General features: G+C 34.7%; 2 protein-coding genes across 2 annotated transcripts; one reads left to right on the forward strand and one right to left on the reverse strand.

Annotated features, from left to right (window-relative positions):
- Positions 1-9,629: 9,629 nt before the first annotated feature.
- LOC110688878 lies at positions 9,630-11,902 on the forward strand. The gene is made up of 4 exons (XM_021865638.1): positions 9,630-10,122; positions 10,228-10,330; positions 10,702-10,975; positions 11,276-11,902. Exons 1-4 carry the CDS (start codon positions 9,630-9,632, stop codon positions 11,900-11,902), a joined length of 1,497 nt encoding a protein of 498 aa, XP_021721330.1.
- Positions 11,903-12,030: 128 nt separating this feature from the next.
- Positions 12,031-15,621, reverse strand: LOC110688818 (annexin-like protein RJ4). Its single transcript, XM_021865573.1, has 4 exons — positions 14,886-15,621; positions 13,210-13,428; positions 13,015-13,104; positions 12,031-12,928 (listed from the first exon to the last, which is right to left on the reverse strand). Exons 1-4 carry the CDS (start codon positions 15,363-15,365, stop codon positions 12,704-12,706), a joined length of 1,014 nt encoding a protein of 337 aa, XP_021721265.1. The 5' UTR covers positions 15,366-15,621; the 3' UTR covers positions 12,031-12,703.
- Positions 15,622-26,456: the final 10,835 nt, after the last annotated feature.

Below are 26,456 nucleotides of genomic sequence, written 5' to 3' on the forward strand. Positions count from 1 at the left end.
TCTTTTAGGTTGGATTTGTACCTTCATCCCCGAACTACCAGTCATGGTTCCAGACCTATTGGTGTTAACGATCTCGTGGATCGTTAAGGGGTGTAACCTTCACCTCATGAACGGTTTACAAGTTCCTAAAACTTGTTGGCGACTCTTTTGCTCTATCTTCCTTCCCTTTAGACGCCACTGTACTTCAATGTATGATCACAGTGGGGTTCAAGCTAGGGGTAATGCTTGAAATATTCTCTACAATACCATAATATAAAAAAAATTGTTAAGGCCTGTTCATATTTACTGAACTGAGCTGAGCTGAACCAAAGTGAACTGAATTGATTGAAGCTGAACTAAGCTGATCTAAACTGATTAGAGCTGAACTGAACTGCACTGAACTGAACAGAACTGAGTTGAAATGAATATTTTATGAGAGAGGGAAATTAAAAGCTGAACTGAATTGAACTGATTGGAGCTGAACTGAACTATTTAGAGCTGAACTAAATTGAACTGAAATTAAGTAAATGTGAACAGACCCTTAATCTAGGTAATGACCAAACATAGTTCAAGTCATTAACTAACCCACAAACAAGTTTAAGAAAACTTAATTAAATTTATCGAATCAAAATGCGACCACTTCATCTTCTACATACAAACTTGATACTCCTTGTTCTTTGACAAAATTACACAGTTTGAGTCCACCAAAATTATATTTTCAAACCATTCAAAACAGAATTCGTCCTTTGCATATACTTATAAATGAGATTGTTGTTGAGTTTTTTTATGAATGAAAATATAAATCAAGAACTACAAGAAACACAATTTGATTACGAATTTCTATGCCGTTTTAGTCTGGATTTGCAAATTCATCAATAACTAACATTGATTTTGGGAATAAGCAGGGTCGTATTTGGCCCGGGGCAGCCGTCCAGGGCCCCAAAATCTGAAGCCCAAAAAAAAAAACTTAAAATTAATGAAATTAAAACTAATATGGAGTACTCAGTATAATGAAGCGTTTCAAGATTCAGTTAATCATTTCCCCTTGATAATCCCCTCACATTAATATTCCTCCTAGAAAATAGTTCCTTTATTTTTGGAAAGGTGAATATGCTTAATTAATTTCCCAATCTAGCCAAACTCAATCGTAAATCTTCATTCCTCTATGTAATCAATTATTTCTGATTTTCATCCATTTAACCTTTATTTTTTCTGATTTTTTCATCTTCCTTCCCATATTTATTCTTAAAATATGATTTCCCCATAAACATTTTTCTTAGCAATATTTTCAACAGGATTAAAACCTACGAATTTCCTATAACTTATACTTTTTTTTTTTTTGAAGAAATAAATTGTACTCTTTTTATTGTTCTTCACTTATCAATTTCCTTAATTACCTTTTTTTTATATCTATTATTTTTTCACTGTTTTAATGGGTTTCAGCTTCAAACTTCAAAGATAAACTATCGCCGGCAGCCATTATCTATCCTAAGGTCTCAAGAAAGGTTGAATGTTTTAGCTTTGTTTCCAATTAAGATAAATAGGTTAGAGCATAGTGATGTACTCCGTAGAAACTAACTATTACTATTAATGACTTTTCATTTGAAAAAATTCTAGAAGAAAATGTTCTGTATAAGCATACATAGCAATTAAATAAACTATTACGTAATATATTTTTGCATACCCAACTATTTTTTCTTAATATATTCAACGGCAATTTCACCAAATGCCACTAAGCACTTTAAAAATTTACCAAATGCCATCGGACTTTTCAGAATTCACCAAATGCCACCCACTTTTTTAAAAATTCACCGAGTGCCATTATAACCAACGGCCGTTAACTCCGTTAGTCATTAGGGGTTAATCATGACACATGTCATGATAATAATTGGTCAATTTATCTTAATTCATAAAAATTTAAAAAAAAAACAAAAAAAAATAAAAAATAAAAATAAAAAAAAAAACCCCAAAATTTTCCCAGCCATCTCCACCAGCACCAAACCCTAGCCCCACCCCTTACCTCGCTGGAAAACGGCCGGCCACAACTTTAACCACCAAAAATCAGGCGGCCGACCCTTTAGCGCCCTACCTGACCCACTGCCGACCCCCAAAACCACCCACGCTTCCCGCCTCGACCCCAGAAACCACCCACACGTACAGTCGCCCCGACCCCAAAAACCACCGATAAAATGCCCCTCCTCCCTTTTCCCACCGTTGAAACACCGATTTCGAGGGTGAGGAAAGGGAGGAGGGGCGATTTTGACGATGGAGGTAAGGAGAGGGTGCTTGATTTTGGCGATTTTGGTGACGAAGTTAAGGCAACCGATTTTGATGTTGGTGGTTTATGGGGTCGGGGCAGTTTGTGTGGGAGGTTTTGGGGGTCGGCGGTGGGTCAGGTGGGGCGCTTAAGGGCCGATCGGCCGATTGTTGGTGGTTAAAGTGGTGACCGGCCGTTTTCCAGTGAGATAAGGGGAGGGGCTAGGGTTTGGCGGTGGTGGGTAGGTGGCTGGGAATTTTTTTTAATGTTTTGTTTTTTTTTTAATTTTTATGAATTAAGATTAACGGTCCAATCATATCATGACATGTGTCATGATTAAACCCTAATGACTAACGGAGTTAACGACCGTTGGTCATTAATGGCACTCGGTGAATTTTTAAAAAACTGGGTGGCATTTGGTGAATTCTGAAAAGTCCGATGGCATTTGGTGAATTTTTAAAGTACTCAGTTGCATTTGGTGAAATAACCGTATATTCAATCGTGACTCAATTAGGGGCCTATTTTTTTTATCCGCCCTAGGCCACCAAAATCTCAGAAACGGGCCTGGGAATAAGGGGCTAATCTATGACATAATTGATGATCATTGATGAACAATATGAAGTATGAACAATGATAAACAATTGTTGAACAATATGAACAATGTTTAATGATTTTAATTTTGTTGAACAATAATTATAAATTAGAAAATTAATTAACATTACAAAAAATAGATTTTTATAATTTATAATTATGTATTTCTAATAATAATACATGTATTAAAAAAACAAAAAAAAATCAATTTTAATACATTATGGATATTAAAAATAATTCAAAATGAAAATAAAATGCTAAATATGGGTCAATCAAATTTTTCCATATCAACAAATTGTGGTGTTATTTTTAAAGAATGACATTGTAGAATTTTCAATTAGTTGCAACTTGCAAGATCAGTACCTATTATGGGACAACTTTCCTATTATCTTCTTTCTTTTTGGGTTAGTGGCATAGTTATAGTTACATAATTAGGATGACTTTGATCAAGGGTTTTAATTAAGGTTTTGTTTAGCTTTTTTTTTTTTTTTTGAAAGGTTTTGTTTAGCTTTATTGGAAGCAATTGGACAATTTTTAATAGCAATGATACTCTTATCAATAATACTTCAACTCGTAATTAAAAAGCACGTTCTCACATTACGCTCTTCTACCAAAATAGATGACCAATGGATAGGATTAAAAGGCAAAAATGCCAAATTTTATTACTGAAATGCCGCTATATAAACAGCATTCCATTTGTGCTACTTCGTGTATATTTGCGGCCAACATTAAGGACCCTGAGAACCTTAATAGGGTCACTTTGTGCGAGAGTAGACATGGCAGAAGACGAGATTTGGGCTACTCCTCGATATCAAGAACCCTTTGATTTGTTATCTGGTGAGCTCTCAAACACATTTTACTTCACTAGAATTTGTATACGCTACACACTTGTAATTGTTTTGAATTTGATGAATTTATATTCATCTTGATACATTGACATTTTATTATTAATATAGAATATTACATTAGCATATTACATTTACATGTTTGAAGTTCCATTTTAGAGAGATTAGTTAGGAATGTTAAAAACACTGCATGTTGCAATTAATATAGAACAAAAGAAATACAAAGTACTTTGTAGTAGTCAAATTCAGTTAATTCTCACACATAATTAACGGCATTAACATATACTTCTTTTATTTTTTTAATTGACACGTTTATTTAGTCACATTTGCCAATGTATAAGTTCAACATTAATATCGATCTCTAATCACCGACTAGTTAAAATTATAAATAGTTGACATTTTTAAAATATATATCATGACGAATCTAATTCCACATAAGTTATTAAAATCGGGATTCTGCTTTGAATTGGAAGGGACTATCAGAATCGAATCGTAAAATCGAATCGTAGAATCGTAAGATTCTACCGACATGCATAATCAAGACGTTATGTCTAAAGTTAATTAAATATATTTAAATGTTGAGTTTGAAACCTAATTATTGATATAAAATAGTTATTTACTCATCAAACAATTAATAATTGACAATATATATTTATAAATAAATATATGGGTATGTTTTAAATTTGTAAGGATTATGCTAGTTAAGAGAAATATATAAAAAATCGGGTGGAATCGTAAATTGAATCATATGACATGCATCAATCGGGATTTTAATATATTTTTCATTACGTATAAATAGGGGTGGGACTTCGGTCTAGCGGTTCGGTTTGACCTCGGTTTGAGTCAGTTTCGGTTTGAAGCGGTTCGGATTGAAACGGTTTAGTTTAGCTGGCGGATCGGTTTGGGTTAGTCACGGCTCGGTTTGGTTTCGGTTTATTTCTTTGCGGTTTAAATTCGGTTTGGGTCATAAGCGGGTCGGTTTATAAACGATTCGGATTATGTCGGTTCGGTTTGATACGGGTCGGTTAAGGGGGCGGGTTTACCCGGGTCAATGTCAGTTCGGTTTACAAACGGTTTGGATCAAGCCGGTTTGGTTTGAAATGGGTCGGTTTAGGGGCGGGTTTACCCGGGTCAATATCGGTTCGGTTTATAAACGGTGCGAATCATGTCGGTTCAGTTTGAAATGGGCCGGTTTAGTGGAGGGTTTACACAGTTCAATTGGTTCGGTTTATGAACGGTTTGGATCATGTCGGTTCGGTTTATAAGCGGTTTGGGTCATGAATTCATGATTGTTTTAAAGATCGCGTCATGACCATGATTTAATGAGTTGATACTTATAATACGATAAATCGATAATTAAGAATGTACAAGTATTCAATTAGATTGATCAACAAGTGTTTTAAACTTTTAAGTTTTAATGATCAGATATGTAAATATGTTTATCGATTGTAGTACATACCAATAATTCAATGAGGCAATGATACTTATGATAGTATGATAATGATACCAACCGTACATTCGTACGATATGATATACATAATAATTAATCTATAATTACATATACATTAACAATATCGTATTGAATCAATTTCCATTTCCAAACATTGCATTTCTTATAAATTATAACTTACACGAGATTAAATGGATTCGTTATTTAGTTTGTTACTTTATTTAGATTACTAACTCAAACAACTTAATAAGTTAAATGGACGAAATCACGAAATCACTAATTAAAATGGTGATGAAATCATTATGCAATACTAATGTACGAATAGTCAAATATACAACGGTTAGATTGAATGCCCATGAAAAACAATGGTTAGATTTTCATTACTTTATTAGTTATTAGTATTACTTATTAAGTTATTATTAGTTTATTATATATATATACTGATATACAGTCACAGACTCACAGATATATATAATATACATATAGAGATGTCAGTGATGTGCATTAACTCATTAAGTCATTAACTATGTCGTATTGTATCAATTTCAATTTTGAAACATTTGCGTTTCTTACAATTTATAACTTATAAGTAATAAACTAATAATAATAATAATAGTAATAATAATAATAATAATAAATAATAATAATAATAGTAATAATAATAATAATTATAATAATATTATAATAATAGTAGTAGTAAACTAGTAATAATAATAATATTAACAAATAATTATACTAACAATAATAATAATAATAATAATAATAATCCCTCAAAATAATAATAATAATAACTAATTAAAAAAACGGTCAAAAAGACCTAGAAAAGCACAAAGAAAAATCTAGACCGTTAGATCTAGATGAATATTCTGGAATCTACAAAAAAAAAAAAAATGAACGGTTAGATGTTGAGATTGAATATGGACGGTTAGATCAACTGAACAAGTAAAACCTAAACCTAGAAAAAAAAAAAACCCACTCTATCAGTCATTCAGCCGTTTTACTCACTCATAGTTTCTCTCTCTAACTTCTCAGTTTCTCACTCTTTCGTTCTGAAATTCTCAAGAATCTCAAGCTCAACTTCTCAACTATTAAAAATCCTAATTAGGGTGTTTGTTTTCGTTTCATTTGTGTTTTGGATCTACATTTCTGATTTCTCGCTTTACATTCTCGTTTTTTTGTTTTTTCAAATCTTCCTCTCCTTCAATTTGAAGGCTTCAAGCCGTCAAAAGTTCAAAACTCACGGTAATTTTTTGTTAATTTTTGTTGTTTTCGTTTTGATTTTTTTTCGTTTTTGTTTCGGTTTGTTTATTTAGGGTTTTTGTTTTCGTTTCATTTTTGTTTTGGATCTAAGTTCTGATTTCTGACTTTTTCATTCTCGTTTTTTTTTTCCAAATCTTCCTCTCCTTCAAGCCGTCAAACCTCAAGGTAATTATTTGTTAATTTTTGTTGTTTTCGTTTTGATTTTTTTCGTTTTCGTTTCCGTTTTTTACTTTTTTTATTTAGGGTTTTTGTTTTCGTTTCATTTTTGTTTTGGATCCAAAGTTCTGATTTCTAACTTTTCCATTCTCGTTTTTTTTTTTTTCAAATCTTCCTCTCCTTCAAGCCGTCAAACCTCAAGGTAATTTTTTTGTTAATTTTTTCGATTTTTTTCGTTTTCGTTTCGGTTTTTTTTTTATTTCAAGTTCTGATAATCTACATTCTTGATTTTTTCTTTTGATCTCCAGTTCAGGCAGTTCTCCATCTTCAAATCTCCTTCAAGCCGTCAAAGGTAATTACTTTTTCCTTTTCGTTTTTTTTTTAATACAGTTTTTCTGTTTTTGTATTTGATTATTGTTGTTGTTCTTGCTTGAATATAGTCGAAATATGCCTAAAATCTGTTGTTGATTGTATTTTTGTTTTTTACGGGAAAATGGTAGATTTGTGCTGTTTTGTTGTTTATTATGCTCGATTTAAAAGTAATGATGATGGGTTGTTCAGATTATGTGGTTATTGGCTTTTTTACCTAATAAAAGACCAAATTGTGTCACTTTCTGCAGTTATGTGCATAAAATAAATGCTAGTTTAGGGCTAGTAAAATAAACATCTCATGTTTATTTATAGGTTCATAATTTCATTGGAAACTTTTGAAAAAGTTTAAGCTTTTCTTATGTATGCTTTTTTCTTTTTGAGGATATAGGGGTAAACTTTTGCCAAAGAATGTTGAGGCATTGGTTACCACCCAAAATTGGTGCCGTGGTTATCAAGCGGATGTTGAGGAAGACGTCCTCCTTATTGGTAAAGAGATTGAAGCCGAAAGTGCTTCATCTGCATAACTGGTATTTGTGTCTCATTGTGGTTTATTTTATCTTGAAAAATCGTTGCCCTTGTCATTTATTTTCAGACTTGCTGGCAGCATTTTTCAAGACTTTTAAAATCGTTGTCCTTGTCATTTATTTTCAGACTTGCTGGCAGCATTTTTCAAGACTTTTAAAATCGTTTCCCTTGTCATTTATGTTGAGGCTTAAATAGTTAAATGTATTTTGGTACTTGCTGGCAGCATTTCTTAAGTTTTTGTTAAAACAACCATTGCTCAGTGATGTAAATCTGAGAGCAATTTTAAAAAAACAAAAGCTATAATTTTGAAGTTGCTTGAACTTGTTATGAGCTGCTGCCTGCTGGTAGTGCTTTTGCCTTTTGGTTGTTGTCTCTGCTCAGTTGTTATTGCCTATATTGTTGCCTGCATGAGCTGGTTCCTGCCTCCTGCCAGCTTGAGGTGATGTGTTGCTTCCTTTTGTGTTATGAATTTATGATAAGTTTTGTTGCTGTTGTTTCTTATGCTTGCTGTTTTAATTTTTATTGAATCATCGTTGCCCTGAGACTTCAATGTATATGTACTTGCTGGCAGCATTTTTCAAGTTTTAAGTTAAAACAGCCATTGCTCAGTGATGATACGATAAACGTAAATCTGAGAGAAATTTTGAAAAAACAAAAATAAGTTCATGTTGAGTCCCTTCTGCTTATATTATTCCTTGCTTCTGATAAGTTGCTGATCTGTTATTCCGTGTGCTGGTTCCTGCTTGTTGCTGCTATTTCCTCTGCTCTTGGGTGCTGTGCTGCTGCTTCAAGATTCTGCTTCAAGATTCTGCTCCCAAATCACTCACATTCTCACTCCTCCCTTCATCTTATAATGTATCATTTTTTGCAACCCTAAACTTGATGATGTTTCAGTTGATAAATCTGAAATCTAATCTAGGTAGTAGTGATAGTAGTTTCATTATGTAATGGTATATGTATTGTGAATTTTACTCAATGAAAATGGTGATTTTTTTTAATTGCTTGTTGATATTACTCTAATTTCAATGCTATTTATCTGCTGGATTTGTGGTAATGTTATGAAATAATTGTGGCTACAGATTTGGGATGCCTCCGTATTTATTAAAATTCTTTTACTTAATATCTGGTTTAATATAAGAAAAGCTAAAAAAATGTGTTTTATAAACATTTTAGTCCTCCCCTTTACAAAATACTTGTATAAGAAAGTTTTATGAAGTGATAATGTGAATGATTGTACGCCTTATTGACTAGTACAGTAATATTCTAATGCTCATGCCACTTGTGTAACGCAATCTCATACATCTCCAATCTTATGTTACCTTTGAGGCTTTGAGTGTTATTGGATGATCATGAATATCAAGGAACAATGAAGATAATTTGGGTGGACTAGCATTATTACTGGAATGAAAATGACACAAATGATATATCTTGTAATTAAAATAAATAAGTAATCTAAAACGATATTAATAATGTCGTTGGCCTAGATCTAGGTGATATAAACCTTTGTATAAACCTAAGCCGTTTACTTTGATCTACATTTATTAACATTAATTGTATTTACTATTTAGCCATTTAGGTTGTAAATAATTCAATTTGAGTTAAGCAGTTTGTAATCGGATCAGTTTAAACAGGTTGCGATTCGAAAACAGTTCGATTTTAACGGTTTAACGGGTTATGGCAGTTCAGTTTAGACGGTTAGCGGATTATAACGGTTCGGTTTATGCGTGCGGTTTAAACGGTTTCGGTTCATAAACGGGTCGGTTTAAACGGTTAGCGGGTTACAAATGGTTCGGTTTAAACGGTTTTTTTTCGGTTTAAACGGTTTCGGTTTATAAACGGTTCGGGTCATTAACGGGTTTATAAACCATTCGGTTCGGTTTCGTTTCGGTTCGGATTTGCGCAGTTTGGTTTGTTATCGGTTTACGGTCCGTAACGGGTTGACATTGAGCGGTTCAATTCGGTTTCGGTTTGATATTGAACGGTTCAGTTCGGTTTTCGGTTTATATTTATCGGTTTATAAACGGATCGGTCTGTGATGGTTCGGTTCACGGTTCGGTTTGAAAAGTCCCACCCCTACGTATAAATCACAAATACGGTCATAGAAATGTGTATTAATAGTGCTAATTCAAAACTTGTCAACTAAAAACACGGAAGTATTATATTGACTTGCTGTATTTGTTCTCAATGCTGACATATGAAAGACAGGAGATGGCCAGAATACTTGAACTACGGTATACCTCTATATAAAGCTGCACTACGGGGAGACTGGGAAGCTGCTAAACAAATCTTGTCCGTACATTCAGAATGTATTGCTGCAAGGATCACAAATAGGGGTGATACTGCTCTGCACGTCGCCGCTGTTGCAAGGCGCACCGAGTTTGTGTCACGCTTGTTGACGTTAATTGTACCCGAAAACATTCACCTATTAGCTCTGAAAAACAACATTGGAAATACAGCACTTTGCCTAGCTGCTGCTTCTGGTAATGTTGCAATTGCAAAGATGATGTTTCATCATGACAATGAGCTGCCACTAATTCGCGGAAATCAACGTTTGACACCCCTTCATATGGCCGCTTTGCTAGGCCATCGGGAGATGGTTATATACCTCTTACCCCTCACCTTGATACATCTCTCACATGAAGAACGCGTTTTTCTTTTTATAAGCACAATTAATACTGATTTATATGGTATGTCATCCACTCGTCTTACAGGCCTGCAGTCGTAGCGCGTATATATTTGAGCACATCTTTTATTTATAATTGATTTAAACTATGTTAAATGATCAAATGCAGATATATCTCTTGAGATGTTAAGTGATCATCCAGAATTGGCAATAGCTCGGGATGAGAACAGCAATGAGACACCACTACATGCACTGGCTACAAAGCGTCTGAAGTCATATAGAACTCAACTCGGAAAATTCTGCATTAAATGTCAATACCCTTTGATGATAAGTTAATGTATTTTAAGAGATTTTTGAATTATTGGCTTTCTGTGAATTGAAAGTTGACGAGAATTTACACCAGTAACAAGTCTAAAAGAAATTATATGCCAAATTCAATTGACAATTTACAGAGGATTTAGAAGTTTAGTGCCTTTTAGGCTAGTTTGGCAACATATTTTAGATGATTAAATGTGCTGAAATATAATGACACTTCACAAAATTGAGTTATTATTTACAAGCACCTTAAAATTAGTGTTACTTTGACTATCATATCGTGTTGGCCTATGTAGCAGTGAATTTATAAAGTCTGATTTCAATCCTTATATCTAGTTAACATTTTCGGAGGCAACGAGGAAACTATTCGACAGCATAAAGCTTTTCAAATATTTCATATTGCTGTTAAATATCGCCGGGAGAAGATATTTAGGCTGATATATGATATTGGGGCCATTAAGGATTTGCTGGCAATATATGTGGAAGCTGAGACCCATAACAACATGCTTCACTTGGCTGCTGTGTTACCGCCTTCAGATAGACTTAATAAAACTGTATCTGGGGCTGCTCTTCAAATGCAGCGCGAAATGCTGTGGTTCAAGGTGAGTAAGTTCTCATCAGTTCAGTGAACATTAGTATAGCTCAAATATTAAAGAGGATGCCCCAGTTTTTCATGGTGAGAAACAAATTTTATTTCTCACATGGCATTTTCGTAAATAAACCAACAACTTTATTCAACTTTATTTAACCGTGAGCCCACAATAATAAAAAAAGTTGTTGATTTATTCACGAAAATGCCCCCATGATAAACAAATTTTGTTTCTTACCATGAGAAACAGGGAATTTCCCAATATTAAATCAGAAAAACTAAAAAATTCATGCTGTTTCTCTTAACTTATCAGGTAGTTAAAAACCTTGTACCTCAACTTGCAGAAGATGAAAACGCTGCAGAGAAAACACCATGTGCTTTATTTACAGAAGAGCACAAGAAATTGAGGAAAGAAGGAGAAGAGTGGATGAGAAAGACAGCTAGTTCTTGCAGTGTTGTTGCAACTTTAATCGCAGCTGTAGTTTTTGGGGCTGCATTAAAAGTGCCAGGTAGTGATAATGGAGCACCTGACGACGACCCTTTGAGTCATGGGGGGTGGCTTTGGGTGTTTGCAATATCAGACTCCCTATCATTGGTGTCATCAACTGCTTCGATCCTAATGTTCTTGTCGATCTTGACCTCAAGATATGCAGAAGAAGATTTTCTACAGTCATTGCCTCGCAAGCTAATCATAGGCCTTACCTTGCTTTTCATTTCTATAGCAACTATGATGATTGCCTTCACTGCGACGTTTAACATCATTTTTAAGCATGGTTTGTTGTGGATTGGCACTGCTGCTTTAGCATGTATACCCATTGTCCTATTCGCGGTACAAGAATTTCCTCTCTTACTAGAGGTTTATCGTTCTACTATTGGAAATGCTTTCATTTTCAAGCCTCAGCATCAGCTCTTTTGTGAGGTTCATCTTCCAAATAATTAGAGCAGAGAAAGCAGTCAGACTAATTAACTACAGTCAGAACATTGTTTTTTTAAAAAACAAAACAAAACAAAACTTTGGACAATGATTCTTGAAATTCTTAATTATTTTTAATTAAATTATTATTGTTTCAAGTATTACTACCTCTAATCCTTAATGTAGAAAACATAATAAACATGTAGGAACTGAGATAGTAATTAAGAATAATTTCTTGTTTTATTTCTATTATTGAATCTACTATTTCAACAAAGGGTGAGGTCTTTTTCTGTTAGTTGCAGTATTTAAAAAAATAAATAAATAAAATCCTCATCCACTCTAAACTCCCACCCTTCCTCCCTATAAGCTCTGTTCTTTTCATTTTACTAGTACTACAATAAAATTCATAAAACGACCACTAAATATTCAACACGTAGCAATTTTAATCGGCTTACTCGAACATAATAAGTTAACTACTATTTTAAGGATCTCCAAAGACGGACCGCTATGTGTTAATCTATAGTGGGGACCTTTTAAAGAAGAATGTCAGTGGTTAGGACAACTTTACAAGAATAATTATAACAGCTAAATTAAGACGGCGACAGTATATCAACATTTGCAAACAGGAAGGGGAAAAGCCACTGGGCTCACTAATGTTTTTTAAAGCTACGACAGTTAGTTGTAATCACAATCTAATATTCTTACATCAAGGGTTACACTTTAACAAGATATAACTCAATAATAATCATCATAGTTTTTAATCCTAACTATGATGATTAGTTTTAACACGATTACATAGAACTTTGTACATATGCTACTAAATTTCTACTAGTTAAAGCTACCAGAATTTGCGTTGTTAGCCAATGCTAACATAAAAACTCTGTAATCCCCTTCAGGAATGGCTTGACATATTGTATCTCTAAGTTCCACCCCATATTTCTTCCTGAATACCTTTTGAATATCACCCATATCGATCTCAGCTCGGCTCACCATCAACCGCGTCAAGGATCCGTTGTTCGTATCCTCGCCTTTCATCATGCAACTTTGCAACATCTACAAACACAAATTAAACAGCCACAACTCACTATATGAAATTAAAACATATATAAGACCTATTTTATTCATCTAAATTTATATACCTTGGCATAGTATTTGGGAGGGTCTTGAATGCAATCAACTAAATTTCTCAATGAGTCCTCAAATTGTGTCGAATTAACCTTCTTGAGTTGCTGCATTGTAATACAAAGGCTGGTATGTTAGGTTCTGTTAAGTAATGCTTATATATGTAACGGAAAGTTGATGGTTGAAGTAAGATTAAGAGGTAGTTGTACCACCTTAGTGTAACTGTGGCCGAAGATGCGTTTATACGACGAAAAGGTGAGTTTAAGCTGAGGAATACTTCTTTTACTTAGAATTTCAAGAACTACAGCTTGATTAATGCACCCTGAACTTGCTTCCCCTGTTTGATAGAGCCTCATTGCATCACATTTTGCTATGTCTTGGCTCACATCAACATTGTGAGCTTGATGAGATGTTGCCAATGCTACCAAAATCTATAAACCAATTTAAAAAAAAAAAAAAAAAAAAAAACCATTCCATAAATTTTTTTTGTATACAGCGAGTCTGTTACACTATTGTACATATTCTTTGCTGGATTGATTCAAAGTAGTTGCTATAATTTAGGATAGGAACATGTTTTGTTAGTTGCAACACTCAGTATTGCAATGTACTTCAACTTGAATTCGACATATTTTGATCTCATCAACACGAACATTCTTATGTACAATTGACCACTAGAACTTATTATGTTGAATCTGAAGTCACATGACTCGAATCTAGATTAGTCGGAAACCAACTTTAAAGGAATATGTAGTTTGATTGTCAATTTTTTGCCGTCCTATAACTAAGGCCTTTAGGGGCTTTCCTAGGGGGTTTGGCATAGTGCTAAATTTTCATCCTAGTAGTTGATTTACTAGGCCATACAACATACTAGTGATTCATTATTAATCGAAAAGGATTGGTCATAATTTGTTGATGTCCTTTCGACAATACTATTGTTATCATGCTACTTCATTGATTTGTTTACTTCTTTCGTTGAAAAATTCATCCCATCATTATTTGCCTTTTTACTATATAGCTATTTCTTTTTCAGGAATGGTTTTTAAGAGAATCTTTTGAAATGTTTTTTTTTTTTTACTTTTAGTAAATTAGCACTTACAATAAAAAGTTCCATGCATTCTAAGGTAGTCTTATGTCAATGAATTTCACCTAATTAACTTTACGAGTAAAACACGTAACGAATCACCTCTTAAGAACATAAAAAGTTCTTCAAAAAATAAAAAGTCACTCAAACATAACACTCCGTATGAAAAACTATTTAATAGTAAAAGAAATCAACGGTTAAAAGATACATGAAACTACCCAACACTTTTTTGGTGAAAAAAAAAGAAACATTAGGCAATACCCATACACTCAAGTTCGGACAATTTTGTGTAACCTCCTCTGATCCCTCAGCCTCTCTTCCCACATATTCAAACACGAACCAATTCAACTCACAAAAGGTTGTATATGTTGTATAGTATACTCTTGTCTTTAATATTTATTTATTTTTGCTACATTTTCTTTTTCTACAATTGAAGTTCTAAACTTCTGATCATAATGTTCCATTACATCAAAAAAAAAAAAAATAAAAAAATAAAAAAAATAAAAAACACCGAAAGGGAGTAACTTCATTTATATATTTACTCCATATTTTTAAATACAAGACGTAACTTCTATAATTTTTATTAATAAACCATTAGAAATATTAATGCCAAAAAAAGAAAGGGATCCGAGTAAGTTATTTATTATGCCTTATGTGAATAAAATAATAATACCAACCAAACAACACGTTCTAAAGATAGTGTATAACAGAAGAAAAAATCAAACAATATAATACTCAATTTCATTATCATTTAAAGTATAATCAGCAAAAAAAATACAAATTAATTTGTGAAGTAAGCATACATACCTTTTGGCAAGGATGAGGAGGTTCTAAGTTGACAATATCATGATCAAGTTGCCTCTTAAACCTATTTTGATAAGCCTGTTTAATCATAAGAATATGACTTGATTTCCTACCAACAAAAATTTCAACCAAAGCCTTAAAATCAGTCTCATTTTCTTCAAGTGAATTCTTAGCAAAACAAGCATCTCTTTCCCATGGATCAACCATCCATAACAACAAGGCCTCACATGTCGCGACCGAGAATTTAGTCTCCTCATTGCTTGATTTACCACTCAACATCATCTTAACCCTTTGCAAATGACTCAATAAATCTTCATTATACATTGCTTTATAAGTCTCCCTTATTTCCCTCCTCTCGGCTTGTGTTGATCGTGTCGCGAGTGTTTGTACCATGGTGCTTAGCCTCCCCCATGACTCGTAAATCGCCTTACAATCACTCTCATAGGATGAACTTTGGTTCTTTGAGTAGTTTGGGTTAGCCATTTCTTTAAACTAAGCTTACAATAATATGTTACGGTTTTTTAAGGGTTGTTTTGGCTAGTGAGTTTGCATTTATGTGAGTATTTATAAATGTACTTGGGGTGCAAGGAAGGAATATGGCTTTTAAAAGTAAGTAGGATCCATTATAAAAGGGGGGAAAAGAATGATGGGTTATAATATGAAAAAATAGGGTTGGCCTAAAAAATACAGATGGACTAGAATTGGCTTCTAGTGAAAGTTTTGTGACTTTCCTAGTAGACAATGACTATGATGAGTGTGTAAATGTGTAATGAACGCTTTGTAGAAAGAATTGTTATTAGACTTTGTACACATTTCAATTTCTTAATTGACTGTCCCTCTTCTGCTTTTCAGTTTGACTTGTTGACCCTCATCACATGCCTTTTAGTCAATTCCTTACTCCAAAATACTTGCAATATACTTGATTTAGACGCTGATATTATAAGTGTCAATGCAGGTATTCGAATAAAAGTGAGATAAATTTTCCAATTTTAGAGGATTTTGGGATCGATTATCATCTTCCGTTGTGGGCCTTGTGGCTATCAAAATAAATATATAAATAATCAGGTGTACTGATGAAGTTCATTGAAGTCGGGTCGAGTCCGGTCTATTTTTAAACTTGATTATCTCTTCCTCAGTTTTTTATTTTTATTTGCATCATTTGGCAATACACAAAGTTTTAGGATAGTAATATAATATTGTGAGTGGGTGAATAAATTATTATAGTATAAGTAATACTCCCTCTTTTTTTAAAAAAAAAAATACATCACTTTCCTTTTAAGGGTGTTTTTTTTAAATACACCACTTCCCTATTTGGTAACTTTATATTATATTTTATCATTTCTCTCTCTTACTTTAAACCCCACTTAAATTATTTTATCATTTCTCTCTCTTTCATAGTCCCTACTTATATAATAAATATATTTACACTCCCCACACTTTTTCTCTTTCATGGTCCCATCTAACTTTTACTATAATAAATTATTCACCCACTCACAATATTATATTATCCTCTTAAAACTCCGCGCATCACCAAGTGATGCAAATAAAAAAACGGAGGGAGTATGAGAACTTTAAAAAAAAGTATGTGAGAGATGATACTCCCTCTGTGTTTTTTTAAGTGTTACACTTTGACCGGCACATAGTTTTAGGCAATTTAATTGACTTAAATAAAATACTTCCTCCATTCTTTTTAACTTGACCCGCTTTGACTTTTACACTATTCACCACCCCTCCTTTGACCGTGTTTTTTAAATAATATGTAAGGAAAAACATATTTATGTTGGATCATTTTGAATTCGATCGTCTCAATAAATACTATAATAATATATAACTTTTTTTTTAATTATGGAGAATTAAAGTTATTAACCGTTAAAATTTTGCATTGACAAGCGTGATAAAAGAAACAGGTCAAGTAAATTAGAATAGAGGAAGTAAGAGATAAGTGGGGTAGTTGGAGTATTAAAAAATTATAAAAAAAAGATAGTGAGATTAATAGTTTATTGAAAAGTAATGAATGTGAGAAGAAAGATATGATGAAAAAATAGAAGTGGGTTTGATTGGGGACCATGAGAAGAGAGAGATATAATATTTTACTGTAGTATTTTGCCAAAAAAAAAGGAAGTGTAACACTTAAAAAAACACAGCCGGAAAAATGAAAAGTGTAACACTTAAAAAAACACGGAGGGAGTATATATTTTTATTATTCAAGTGGGGATCATGGAAGAGAAAGAAATGATAAAATAATTTGAGTGGAGTTTAAAGTAAGAGAGAGAAATAACAAATTTATAGTATAAAATTATCAAATATAGAAGTGATGCATTTAAAAAAACATCCATAAAAGGAATGTGATCGAATAAAAAAAACGGAGGAAGTACTAAATTATTGTATCCACACGAGTCAAAATTGGAATTACAGATGTGATTTTGACACCTCTATGTACTATTCATATATGGAGTATTAACTTTGACTACACTTAAGAAAATCCATCAATTGTTAATCGCGAATCATGTAAATATTTTGGCAAATATGATTAGTAAAGCCCTTCGCCTTAAATCATATTTAGTATTAATAATTTCAGTCAGTTAAAAATAAAAATTTTAGTTCAATAAAAATAAGTTTAGTTCAATAAATCTAATTTCAGCTAAGTAAAAATAATTTTTAATCAGTAAATTTAAATAAGAAATATAATACAACATCAAAAAAATAAGTTTTTATCAATAAAAGTAACTTCAGTTCAGCAAAACTAATATAATTAAAAATAATTATGTTCAATAAAAATAATTTCTACGGTACTTAGCAAAAATAAGGGAAAGGAGACAGGGTCAAAATGGATAGTACGAGTCGTCACTCCGGCCCTGCAACATAGTAAGGGCATGTTCTCATTGACTGAACTCAACTGAACTGAACTAAACTGAACTGAAATGAATATTTTATAAGAGAAGGAAATTAAGAGCTAAACTGAACTGAACTGAAATGAAAATAAATGTATGAGAACAGGCCCTAAGTGTGTAAATATATTACTTAAATTACAAATGTAATAATAAAATGGTAAATGAGTAGAGTTGCATACTTGCATAGTTGCATTGTTGGTAGGAGTGTTCAAAAAAACCCGACCCGATTTCCCGATGACCAGGTAAATACCCGATGGGAAATTTGAGGAAAGAATGTTTTTTCGGGACGGGTATCTGACTCGGGAAAATTACATGTTATCCGGGTCGGGATATGGGCCACATTTTTAATACCCGGGTACCCGAATTCCCGAAAATAAATTAATATTTAAAAAAAATCGCTACTAAGGGTCTAAGCCCAGCCCACATGCCCCTTCTGTTTTGATTTTTGAAACAAACTTAGGGTTCTCCGCCGCTCTCTATCTCCCTGCCTCTCTCTCTTCCTGCCTCTCTCTTCCTTCCTTCCTTCTTCTTCCTTGAGTTCTTCTCTGTTCTTCCTACTTGTACAACTTTACAATGTCACCACTACAACTACGACAGTACAAAAAATTTCCCAGAAAGATTGAAACTTTCACATCCCAATATCTCAGATTTCGGATTTCCTACGTGCTACTTCACACAACAATGTTGAGGTGGTCGGCGTTGCAGTGCGTTCTATGTTGCAACTTGCAAGACATGCAAAAGTACCTTGGGAGCAAATTAACTGCACTTTCTAATTATACTTTCTAATATAATTTATTGTTGCAAGACTTACTTGCAATTTCTAATTAGATTTTTTTTCCTTTTAATTCTTTGTATATTTCAAATTTTATTATTGTTATTGAAACAAAGCTTTGTGTAATTGGTTATTTTGTATTTTGGTTGTTTGATTGTGTGGAGTTTGGGTAGTAGATCTAAATTGTTTTTCAATGTTTTAACTTTTGGGAGCAAATTAATTACAATCAATCAAAAATTCGGGTACCCTATATCCCGACCCGAATAATTCGGGTACCCAGAACTCGGGTACCCGAGATATTCGGGTCGGGACATGGGACAAATTAACAAGTACCCGGATTTGAACACCCCCCTAATTATTGGTGGTAAGGTAAATATGAAGATAAGTGAGTAAAAATGTCACAAGTACTTCAAATAAAAACGTTACTAAACGCCCAAAAGAGAAACCTAAAAATAGAAAAGGAACATACTAGACAAAATGATCTAAACATAATTTTTTTTTTCTTCTTACCAATTGGTTGTTGGTGTAATGGTGATTGAGACTACACTTGGTAGGAGGGAAGACTCGTGTTCGATCCCCCGCAACAACAGTCGGGAGGGGATTAAAACCTAACCACCAAAACTGATCTCTAAATCCAAATTAACCCAAAGGGTGAAGCGGGTGGAATACCAAAAAATAATAATAATCTAATCTAATATATATAAATAAAGTAGGTATTTTTCGGGAGCATTTGACACGCCACATAAGAAAAGTTATTATTTAGACCAATGAAATTTTGCCACCTAGTTAAAAATAACGAATAGTGAACAATTAAATTTAAATTATTTTAAAAAACTAATAATTATCTTTTTTACATATATAGATGTAAATCTTTTATCATAAATATCTTTAATCTCTCCCTAGCAAATATTATAAAAATTAGATATTAAAAATGTACTCATCAAAACAAATAAAACTAAATCTCATATCACTATGTTTTTCCTTATATACAAAGAGAAATTTAGAAGATTCCCCCTAATTTTTTTAATAGTTAAAAGATTTTAGATGAGACTAAAATTTTGAAACAGAACGAGTATATAAAAAAACGCATTTGCAAAGGACTTATTTTAATCAATAAATAAAATGATTTGTCATTTATTTTTTATTAAGCAAAATTAAAGAATAAATAAACCTACGAAAGATAACTTTAGTGTTAAAATTTAAATAAAAAAAATCTTATGATAATAGGAATTTTATTCAAATATCCGATGAATGATCTTCATATAAAAAAAAATCTTAAATTTATAAAAAAGATTTACTAGAACCGTGCATCGCACGGGCTTATATCTATTAGTAATAATAATAATAAATTTTTTTCTTCATATGATTAGCCTGAAGAGTACGTGTGATTAACTACTCGATCAATTATTTATTTAACTTCGATTTTCTATTCTTCCTTTTTCTCCCTGATGTATGTAGTTTTTCAACTATTGACAATTGACACATTAATCAAATTAAAAAGATTTGTATGGTTCAAGGAGCTTGCAGGATTACATGTACATCTCCAAGGTCAACTCTAGGGCAAGCTGATCAATTTTCATGCCAAAAAATATATACTTATTGCAATTATAAATACTAATAATAGACATATGCTACTATTTTTATTGGTTGCTTATTGCTTGTGTGTATCAAACATTTAAATGTTACATGAAGTCATGAAAATGTCATTCTTCATCCAGCTATTGCATGCTTTTACAAATACAATCAAGGTATGTTACAAACTATGTAAAGGTTCACATAATGTAATTCTAGATTAGCCCCATGGTATGCACGATTTTAAAATAAGAAATGAATTATAGAATCTTTGGCACAACACATGTTGAGTGAAAACAACTACTTTCTCTGTAGTACTTTCTAATTAAATATGAAAATACAATTTCTAAAAACCCTTTTTTTTTTATCGGATCAATTAAACTATATTATTAACTATTTTTAGCAACTACTTGTAAATAATAAAATTGCGTAATATGCTTAAAAAACTTAAAATTTAAAGTTCAATTTGAATTTAATTTTTAAAACAGTGTTAAATATGGTAGCTCAAAAAGGGGTAAAAATGACATTATCCTTGCATTTTGGCGGGAAAAAAATTAAATACGAGAGTGACACGTAAGCAGTGATGACGTTAGCGGTTGTTACTTTAGTAATATTTATTTATAGATATTGACATTAGCTCATCTGCATGCTTAATGTAATATACTCTTCTATCTCTATATTTTTCTCATCATTTGGTTTTTCAAGGTCTCCAAGATCCAAAAAGATTCCACATTCTAACAAGACAATTCTATATTCATTGCAACTATATATTTCTCCTATAAACTAAAATATACATATTCAAAATATATACCGAAAATAAATAATACTCATTCCATTCCAAATTTAGCATCACATATGATTAAACATTGAATGTAAATTTATGACAAATCAAAGGTATAGAAAACTAACAAGAAATGAACTAAAATAGCAAAGTTTCTCTAGAGAGAGAAAAGCCTTAGTGAGGGAATCCTTTCTGTTTTAGAATCTAGGTTCGCCTCTTTTTTTTCAAGTGTTTCTTGCTAGTCTGTTCAAGTTCTTTTAGTTCTGGTATGGCGCAGTATATCCAACCTCAGACTTTCGTTTATTCCCATATTATAGGGGAAGAGTTTGTTAGCCTTCCATCTTTGGAAGAGGAGGATGATTCTATCAACTAGGACTGTAGTGTTATAGGTAGGGTTTGGGATGACCGTGACTTCTCGCTTTCTCTGTACCAAAGGCTGGTTTCACGTTTTTGGCATCTTCATGCTCCGGTGAGAGTGTTTCCATATGGACAGGACTTAATTTTTAGTTGTGGCTCTCAGGAGGATGCTGAGGAATTGGACTCCCGTGGTTGGGTTCATTTTAAGGGAAGTCTAGTTTTCCTTCAAAGGATACGTGATTATTCAGTTCCGGATTCCATGAATTTACATTTGGTGGATATGTGGGTAGGTGCTCAAGGGCTTCCTATTCGTTACTCCACTTCGACGATGGCGTCAGCAGTCCTTTCTCATGTTGGTGAGGTCACTATGGTTGACGACAGTAATGGCAGCTTCCTGTCCCTTGTCATCGTGTTAAAATTTTAGTAGATTTGTCCTTGCCATTGATTGCGGGTTGTTATTTTCCAACACGTGAAAATCGAGTCACGTGGGTTCGGTTTATATATGAAGGTATATTTCATTTTTGCAAAAAGTGTGGTTTTGTCGGACATGGTAAGGAATCGGGTGAAAAAAACCAAGATACTATTACCTTTCATCTAGAATCCCGCTTTCGTAGGTTTCACAAAAGGGTTGTATTAATCGTGTTTTCCGGGGCTGTTTCCTCCCTTATCTCCAACCGCTTACAGGAGTTCGGTTAATGAAGTTTGGAGGAGGGATTTAGGTATTAATCGGGTTGTTAATGAGCAATTAGAAGTTCCTAATCAACAACAGAGAAATGCAACACGTGTCATTCATGCAAGAGCTAGGGACTCTAATTGGCATTATATGGGAGGCTGGCATAACTCCCTCCCACGTGGCAATGAAAGGCCTCGTGTCAACCATATGTTTGAGGCCATTATGAGGCGACGAAGCTCATCTATAGCTGGAGTAACGATACAAGATCGTTCTCATCCTGATCATAGACCTCATCTCAATCCATCTCAAGTGGGCCAAGTTTCTTCGGGTTGGCTTTGAACTCTCAGATTATTTCTTCGGAAATAAGTCTGTCTCATCACTCTCCTTTAACCAATATGGCTCTAATTTGGGTCAGCCCAATCTTTCAAGCCCATTTCGAAAGGGAAATAATCTTGGGCCTTCGAACTTGGACCAGCAGGTCCCTTCGATCTCTCCTTCTATTCCGAGCTTCTCTCCTCCCTCTCTTGGACCATCTGGGCCCATTTTTTATAATCCTTTTGGGGCGGGCCCTAGTAATTGACAGGGATCTCAGGCTGGTTCGGACTCTTCTTCTGAATCTCTCCCTTTGCTTGCTGACTCTTTTTCGACTGACAGCGCGGAGTTTTCTGGCTATATTGTTGGTTCGTCAACGTAGAATTTTTCCTTTTCCCCTATCCAAGGTTCAGGTGGTTCGGATCTGGCTTTTAGTTCTTCAACACAAAGTTCTGTCCCGACTGATGGTGCGGAGTTTTCCGGTTATATTGTTGATTCATCATTAGAGGCTTTTTCTTTTTCCCCCTGTTCCAGGTTCGGGTGGTTTGGATTTGAATCTTAATCCTCCGCCGCCAGCTGCGCCAGAGCAAGATGAAGCTGTTCCTATGTAATGCTCTCCGCCGGCGACCCCTCCTTCTTTAGACATTATGGTGGAAGATCAGCCAGAAGTCAGTGTTGATTCTCAAAGGACCAAATCAGATTTGGTAACTAACCCAAAGTCGGTGCGGATTTTTGACAGAGGCCGAGGTATGTTGCGATGGGTAGTGAATAAATGTCCGGCTAAGAGAACCAATGATGTTGCGGTTCCGTCTGCTCCTCTAATGCTTAAGATTCGTGGTCAGAATGGATGTTCTTCTTGCTGCCTCCCCTGTTTGATGCAGTTTAAAAAGCGACGGGGTGGTGATGTTTTGGGGTCTGATACGTCAGTTGCTTCCTTGGAGGGATCGGTGGCTTCCCCTAAAGGGCCATCTGAGCCGGAATGAAGATTGGTGCATGGAATTGTAAGGGTCTTGGGCAGGCGGACACCCCTAAAATTCCTTTTTTGGTTTCGTTGGTCCGCTCTATAGGATTAGACATAGTGTTTCTCATGGAGACCATGCTTTTTGTAGATAGTGTTGCTCGAAAGCTTGCATCCTTTTCTTTTTTGGGTTCTTGTGGAATGGATGCCTTAGGACTTAGTGGTGGGCTGTTTGTTTTTTGGTTTGCTCTTGTAGTTTTGGAGCCTGTTTATATTTCTCAACATGTTATCCTGTGTAAATTGGTAATGGGTAATGAAATAAAATATATAATGTTTGTGTATGGTGCTCTGCATTTAAGTGATAGATTATCTGTTTGGAACACGATTTCTTCCTTTATTTCCTCCTATCCTAATATGTTGTTGATTGGAGATTTCAATCAAGTTGAGTTTTTGTCTGATAAGGCCGGAGGAAATAGTAATATCCAGGGTCGCCTAGACTCATTCAGTGGCAGTTGGAGATGGAGTTACAAGATGTTCCCTTTTCAGGACCCCCTTTTACTTGGACTAATGATAGAATGGACTCGGACTCTATCTTTGAACATCTTGATAAGGCCTATGTTACCTCCTATTGGTTACAGGTTTACCTAGAATCTTATTGTCCTTCACCAGCCTATCCTGTTTTCGGATCATGCTGCCATTGCGTTTTCTGATTCTAAAGAATCGGAATACCATGTTCGTCCATATAGAATTGAGAACTGGTGTTTATCGGCCCCTGAGATCATCTCTCTTGTTTCTTTGGTGTGTTCTCAATTTTTAGCGGGTTCTCCAATGTTCTCCTTATCTCGCAAATTAGAGATCATCAAAGGGAAGATGTTGTCCTGGTGTATTTCAAATAGAAAGGCATGGAGAATTAATTGGAGATCTTTGGTATCTTCGGATCTTCATGCGGCTTCTTCCCTTTATTCTCCTGTGGGGCGGTGTTTTTTCATCGATTCTCGCCAACATCAAATTCCTGAAGCTCAGGCAGCTTTCAATTACTGGAAACAGCGGGCAAAGGTTAAGTGGGATGCCTTTGGATAATCTCATTCTAAGTTGTTGTTTTCAATGGTTTAGGCTCGCCAGCGTAGAAATGTTATTTTGTGTCTCCAGGATAAAAATGGGAATTGGGTTTCTGGTTCGGCTGGAATACGGTCCAGTGGCATTTCTTTTTATAAGGACTTATATCAGCCGATTTCTTCTCCTCCGCAAATTGACCCGTCCTGGTGGGATTATATTTGTCTGCCTCGGTTGTCTTCTGAGCAACAACAGCTTCTCTTAGCTCCTTTTTCGCCCCAGCAAATTCGGGACGCCATGTTTAGTATAGGGGATAAAAAATCCCTTGGACCGGATGGTTTTTTGGCAGCCTTTTTCAAGCATCATTGGGACTTGGTGGGGCCCTTGTTGTTCAGGCAGTTCAATTCTTCTTTGTGCACAGTTACCTTCTAAAAGAATGGAATCGCAATTTTCTTGTCTTGCTTCCGAAGGTTGATAGGCTGGAGTTGGTGTCTCAGTACCGTCCAATAGGGTTGTGTAATGTCTTGTACAAGTGCATTTCTAAATGTCTCACGAGCAAGCTTCGGCAAATTCTTCCGGGTTTGGTGTCGGATTTTCAACATGCCTTCATTCCGGGTCGTCAAATGTCTGATAGTAGTCTGATTGCTCATGAAGTTCTTTCCTTTATGAACTCCTCTCGGGCTAAGAAGCGGTTCTTTGCTGCTTTAAATTTGGATATATATGAAACAAGGCCTATGATCGCCTCAATTGGGATTTTATTTTTTGATCCGAATACTCCTTGAGACTACAAGGATTTTCTGGCTAGTAGTTTGCGTCTTCATCATGTTGATTCTCTAGGCTCGTACTTGGGTTCTCCTATTGACTTGGGACGAAGCAAGGTGTCAGAGTTTGCTTTTCTAGTGGACAAGGTTATTAAGCGGCTTTCAGAGTTTGCTTCTTTGGGCTTATCGACGGCTTCAAAGTTGATTATTATCAACTCTGTTCTGGTTTCCTCGTTCAATCATATTCTTTTAGTGTTTCGTATTCCATCTTCTATTACTAAGTGTGTTGATCACCTTCTTTCCCGGTTTTGGTGGAAGTCTTCTTCTTCCTCCAAGGGTTTAGCATTTCGATCTGCCGCCTTATTACATCTTCCTAAGGGTTTGGGGGGATTGGGCCTTCGTAGTTTGGATCTTTGTAATTCAACTTTATTAGCCCGACAGTGCTGGCGTCTTAAGCAACATCCTCAGCTTCTGGCCTCTAAGGTACTTTTTGCGAAATACCCTTCACTTTTTTCATTAACTTTGGCTAGGACTTCTTATTCTTCTTGGGGAAGTAGAAGTCTAGCTTGTGGTGCTTCGACTCTAGCCTCTGGTCTCGCTTGGAAGGTGGGCAGTGTGCTCAGGTGCGCCTAATAAAGGACAACTGGGCTCCTGGGGGGTCGGTGCAGTTTAAACAAGGTTTGGTTGAGTCGGAACTCCCGACTCATGTTTCTTCTATCATTAATCCGCGTTTTCATGTGTGGGATCCTTCGAGGATTCACCGGCTGTTTGATGATTTTACATCCATTCGTATCATGTCTCTGGATCGTCCTAAGATTCCAATGGACGACTTTGTTTACTGGAAATTCAGTCGAGATGGTCAATTCAAGACCAAATCAGCCTATGCTATGTTGGCTCGACAATCTTTGGTTTCAATCTCGAGTGTCCCAGCATTTGAGTCTTGGTGGAAGTTCTTTTGGGGTTTACCGATTCTTCCGAAGCTTAAAATTTTCGTTTGGAAGTTGCTTCACAATGCTCTACCTTTGTTTAATACACTTGCTTAGAGGGGAATTCCTGTGCATTTTGCGTATGTGATGTGTCGTTAATATCCTGAAACAACTTCCCATTTATTCCGAGATTGTTCGGGGCAGGTGGTTGTTTTCTTGATGTTCCCCAGGGTTCGAGTTGGAAGGTCCAGCTTTCTTTTCTTTTGAAGATTGGGTTACTACCATTATTTCCTGTTATGTTCGGGGTGGTTTATGGGATTCTCTGTTTTTCTTTCTAGCAGGGCTTGGGCTATTTGGTTGACTCGCAATAACTTAGTCTTTCGCAGTGCGGTTTATTCTCCGGCAACTATTAATGCTCTTGCGTAGGACTGGTTTCTTAGGTGCAAGCAGGCAGCTTCCTTTTCTCCCCGTCAGTTTTCTTTGTCTAGTTCTTCGGCTCATCACTCTTTGGATCAATC

The sequence above is a fragment of the Chenopodium quinoa genome, unplaced genomic scaffold, assembly GCF_001683475.1.
Source record: "Chenopodium quinoa cultivar QQ74 unplaced genomic scaffold, ASM168347v1, whole genome shotgun sequence".
In the NCBI taxonomy this organism is placed as follows: Eukaryota; Viridiplantae; Streptophyta; class Magnoliopsida; order Caryophyllales; family Amaranthaceae; genus Chenopodium; species Chenopodium quinoa.